The sequence below is a fragment of the Panthera uncia genome, chromosome D1, assembly GCF_023721935.1.
Source record: "Panthera uncia isolate 11264 chromosome D1, Puncia_PCG_1.0, whole genome shotgun sequence".
Lineage (NCBI taxonomy): Eukaryota > Metazoa > Chordata > Mammalia > Carnivora > Felidae > Panthera > Panthera uncia.
This window is the reverse complement of record NC_064808.1, coordinates 8,191,052-8,195,501: the sequence shown is the minus strand read 5'-3', so window position 1 is coordinate 8,195,501 and position 4,450 is coordinate 8,191,052. Positions and strand designations below refer to the sequence as shown.

The window sequence follows — 4,450 nt, the reverse complement described above, 5'->3', positions numbered from 1 at the left end:
CCACTCCAGTAGGTCTTATTTTCCATTCCCATTGGCATCTTCTTACCCATCCAGAACCATTTCTAAATCGTGTATTCGTATCTGAGGATGGAAAGCAGGTGGGTGGGTCCTGGAGCCCGGGCGGCCAACGTGCCAAGCCTCTCTTGATTACTCGCAGCCAGCCTCACCCGGAGAACCAGGCAACGAAGACTTCCCTCATTAGCCACTGATGAGACGAGCTAGTCCGCTGGATGGACTGAGTCTGAACTATCAGGGCTGGGTGTGCAGACTTCATACTCCCGACACAGAATGCAAAGGCACAAGGCATCAGGGTTAATAAACAGCTTTATTTGCCTTCGACAGCATCCATTTCCTTACATTCTCCATTAATTTGCCATTAAAGTGCGGGACATTTTCTTAATCACGATAACTTTTATTAAAAGAAATCAGAACTCGTTTCAGGAATGTGGCGGTCATGAAGATAAACATCTCTCCTACGATACACAGAATGGAAGCCCCTCGCGTGGAGCTGGTGGGTTGGCCAATCTGCAAACAGATTGTAATTCCCTCTCACCATGAGCACCAAACTGGCTGGGACCGCCACCCATGGGGGGAGGGGGGGGAGAGTGCGGGGGGGGGGGGGGGGGAAGTGATGCTACAGAGGTCGAGAAACACCCACATGCCCTGCCCTGCCCTGCCCTGCCCGCCGGCTCCTCTTGGCCCTCACTGGGTGTTTGCTGTTTGAATAGATCCAATCTTAGGAGAAATGGAGGTCTGACCCTCCCTACTGCCTTCCACCCCACCCCACCCTTACTAACAAAAGCCCCCAAAGTCATTACAATGAAAAAGTGGGTTTCCATTGCCCCAACGCTAACAATGTTCAGTAAAAATGAGGATAATAAACACAGAAGCTTGCTTAGTAAACAGGAGCTCTCAGCGTTCAATGCAAAAAGAAAAAAAAAACTGAAATCTTAAGGCAAATACTGTTGACTCTGCACATGGGCTGGACGAACTTGGAACTCTTTACCTATCTGTAAAGCGCCGGCCGTGAGCTTAAGGGCGGTTGGCTTTTCAGCGCTTGCTACTAGCAGAGGCCAGAACTTTGCATTATGCTGAGGCTGTCTTTCGGCGTGTTTCTCTTTGCAGTTTATATACAAACACACCCAAGGCTGATGTATTTTTATACATATATGTACACCCACACAGAGACCTGCTACTCCTTCTTGGAAACCACTAGCTCCACCTCGGGAAGCTGGATGCCAACCTTAGTCCCGCTGTCATTGCTAGAAGAAGAGGACAGTCGGGACTTCTTAGAGGCCAGGGACACGCCACTGCCCTGTAACTTGCCTGCCTCGTCATCGCTCCCAGTCACCTCATAATGGCCTTTGCTCTTTGACCCCAATCCACCGAAGGTACCAAATTTCAGCTTTCCGTGTTTCCCTTTGACTTTCCCGCCTTCCAGTGACACTTCCCCACCTTCAAACTCCAAAGTCCCCGTCGGGGTGGAAGGCGCAGACAGCTCCCTTTCGTCACTGAAGGAATTTGAGCGGTGGCGCGGCTTCTTGCTTTTAAACAAAGAGAATTTGCCTTTGGGCGACGATGTTTCCGCCTCTGCTTCTCCTTCCAGAGAACCGAGGCTGGCCTTGGAGCTCTTCAGGTCGCCTTTGGACCCTGAAATGGATGCTTCTGGTGAGCCAGTGACACCACCTTTCCCTTTAGGTTTGGAAAAATTGAACTTGGGCATTTTGATTTTGGACTTTTTAAGTTTTACATCGGACTCTTCCCACTCGCCCTCTCCGGCACCAGCCTGGACAGTGGCCTCCACTTTCGGGAAGTTAATATCCACCCCCACTTCTCTGCCAACCAGCTCCCGGCCAGAGAAGGTGAATTTGGGGATCTTCATTTTGGGGAATGTTACTTTTCCAGATCTGCTTTCCAAGTGGCCTGGAGACCCAGACGCACTCAGCCCAGGACCCTGGAGTCCTTCTACCTTTGGTCCTGAGAAATGAAGTCCCCCGGCAAGCTTAGGCACATCCACGTTGAGAGCGGAGGAGGCCTGGGGTCCTTTCCACTCACCCCCAGAACCTTTGACACTCACATGCCCTTCACCCAGACTGACAGCCGGGGCGCTGACAGCCCCTGATGCATCCACACCTCCTTTGATTTTCGGGACCTTCAAGCTGACACCGAAATCTGCCTCAGGAGATGCCATATTAAATGAAGGCCCCTTCACGCTAATGTCAGGAACAGCACCCTGGAAACCTATTCCCGAACCTTTCAGATCGCCTTTGATTTCAGGACCAGAAATGTGCCCCGTTGGCAGTTTCACATTCACACCTGACAGCTCCACATCACATCCAGAGGCCTTAACCCCAGGCATCTGGAGGTTTCCTTCGAGGCCCTGCACGCTGATGCCCGGAAGGCCTCCTCCAACAGCGGGGCCTTTCACCTCACCAGTGGCCCCGAGGCTCCCTTTTATTTTTGGTCCTTCCAAGTTCAAGGCCATGTCTGGTGCTGAGATTTGAGGGCCAGAGATCTGAGGCCCTTTCAGGTTCAGGCCTCCGAGGTTCACATCCGCACCTGGCCCCTTTAGTTCTCCGGTCACTTGTGGCCCCTTGACACTGACGTCCAAGTCGGACCCTGGTGTGGAGATGCCAAACTGGGGCAGCTTCATTTTGGGAAGTTTAATGCCACTTTCAGGTGCCTCCAAGCTGAGATCAGGGGCACCTACTGATACCTTAGGGCATTTGATGTCACCAGAGACAGCCACGTCTCCCTGCAGGCTTGGTCCCTTCAGGGTCGCGTCTGGCGCGCCAAGGCCAAGGTTTAGCGCTGTGGCATCAATCCCCGGCATTTTCACACCATCTCCTTCCATCCTCACCTTTCCACCGACACCTCTGAGGTCAAGCCCCGGGGCATGCACCTTCACGCTGGGAACAGAGGCATCCAGGTCTCCCTTCAAACTTGGTCCTTTCAAATTCAGGTCAAGGTCAGGTCCAGAGACTTTGGGCATAGAGAGGTTCACTGAAGGCAAGTCTACCCTTGGCCCCTTCAGAGACACATCAGTTCCTTCAAGATTAACATCCGGTGCACTCAAGCCTCCTTCAAGAGAAGGCAGCTGGGCGTGGACCTCCGCTCCTCCGCCTTCCATTTTCATACCAGGGACGCCGATCTTGGGCATTGAAAACTTGGGGAACTTGATTTTCGATTCTGGACCTTGCAGATCTATGTCTGGTCCTTCCAGTCCCGCACTGGAGACATCACCCTTTAACTTTGGTCCTTTCAAGTTAACGTTCACTTCGGGGGTGGAGACCTGAGGGGCAGAAATGCCGAACGATGGTGCTTTGACTTTAGCATCTGGGCCTTCAATGTTGATGTCGGGTGCATCCAAGTTTGCCTGCACCCTGGGGCCTTTGAAGTCGCCCTCTATTTTGGGGCCGGAAACATCCATACCTGGCACCTTCAACTTCGGAGCCTTCAGCTTGAGGTCAGGACCTTCCACATTAATCCCTGAAGAAATATCCAGATCAGGTGCCTGGATTTCACCCTCTAGTTTGGGGCTAGGGAGGGGGGCCTCTGCTTTAAATTTAGGTGATTTAATGTCAAATTCTACATCGGGAAAGTACATCTTTCCAAACATAGGTTTCTTGGTTTTGGGGGATTTCACATCAACTTTCAGTGTGGCATCTGGCCCCACAACGTTGACATCTACGTCAGGAGTCTTGAGACTGGCGTCAACTTCACCCCCAGGAGCATTCAAATCAAATCCCTGTTTTTTGGCCTTCATTTTAGGACCACTCATGTGAATCTTAGGCATTTTAAACTTGCTTTTCTTGCCCTTGCCACCAACACTGATGTCAGGAGTCTCGACGTTCAGTTCTGCCTCGGGAACAGCCACATCCAAGGAAGCTGGCTTGAGGTCAGCTTTGGGACTTTTTGCCCCAAATCCAAACTTGGGTTTCTTAAATTTGGGAATTTTAATATCTGGCCCCTCAACATTGATATCTGGGCTCTCCATGTGTACATCCAAGCTTGGAGCTTCTAAATCAACTTTGGGCCCTTTGAGGTCCAGTTCACCACCTAACGTGGGACCAGAAACCCCAATTTTGGGTGTCTTGAGATGCAAATCAACATCAGGAACAGTTACTTTAGGGGCAGATATATCCAGCGATGGCATCTTTAAATTTGGGCCGCTAAGCTTGACATCAGGGCCTTCAATATCCACACCTGGACCTTTAAGGTCTACTTCTGGGCCTTTGAAAGTACCTTCAATCTTAGGGACAGACACATCAAAATCTCCTTTGACTTTGGGTCCTTTCAAATCCAAGTCAACATCAGGCATGGAGATTTTGGGAGCTTTGATATTTATCTCTGGCATCTTGAACTTAGGGCCCTTCAGTTTTGCGTCTGGACCTTCGATACTGACATCTGGAACATCAATGTCCACCTTGGGTCCAGATATGTCAATGTC

At 50.9% G+C, this 4,450-nt stretch overlaps 1 protein-coding gene across 1 annotated transcript in view; it reads right to left on the bottom strand.

Moving 5' to 3' along the window:
- Positions 1-306: 306 nt before the first annotated feature.
- Positions 307-4,450, bottom strand: part of AHNAK (AHNAK nucleoprotein) — a 24,082-nt gene continuing 19,938 nt past the window's right edge. The window contains 2 exon segments of the mRNA XM_049614949.1: positions 307-4,438; positions 4,440-4,450. The exon segment at positions 4,440-4,450 is cut by the window's right edge and continues 7,333 nt beyond it. Of these exon segments, the coding sequence (XP_049470906.1) occupies positions 1,193-4,438; positions 4,440-4,450 (3,257 nt within the window). The 3' untranslated portion in view covers positions 307-1,192.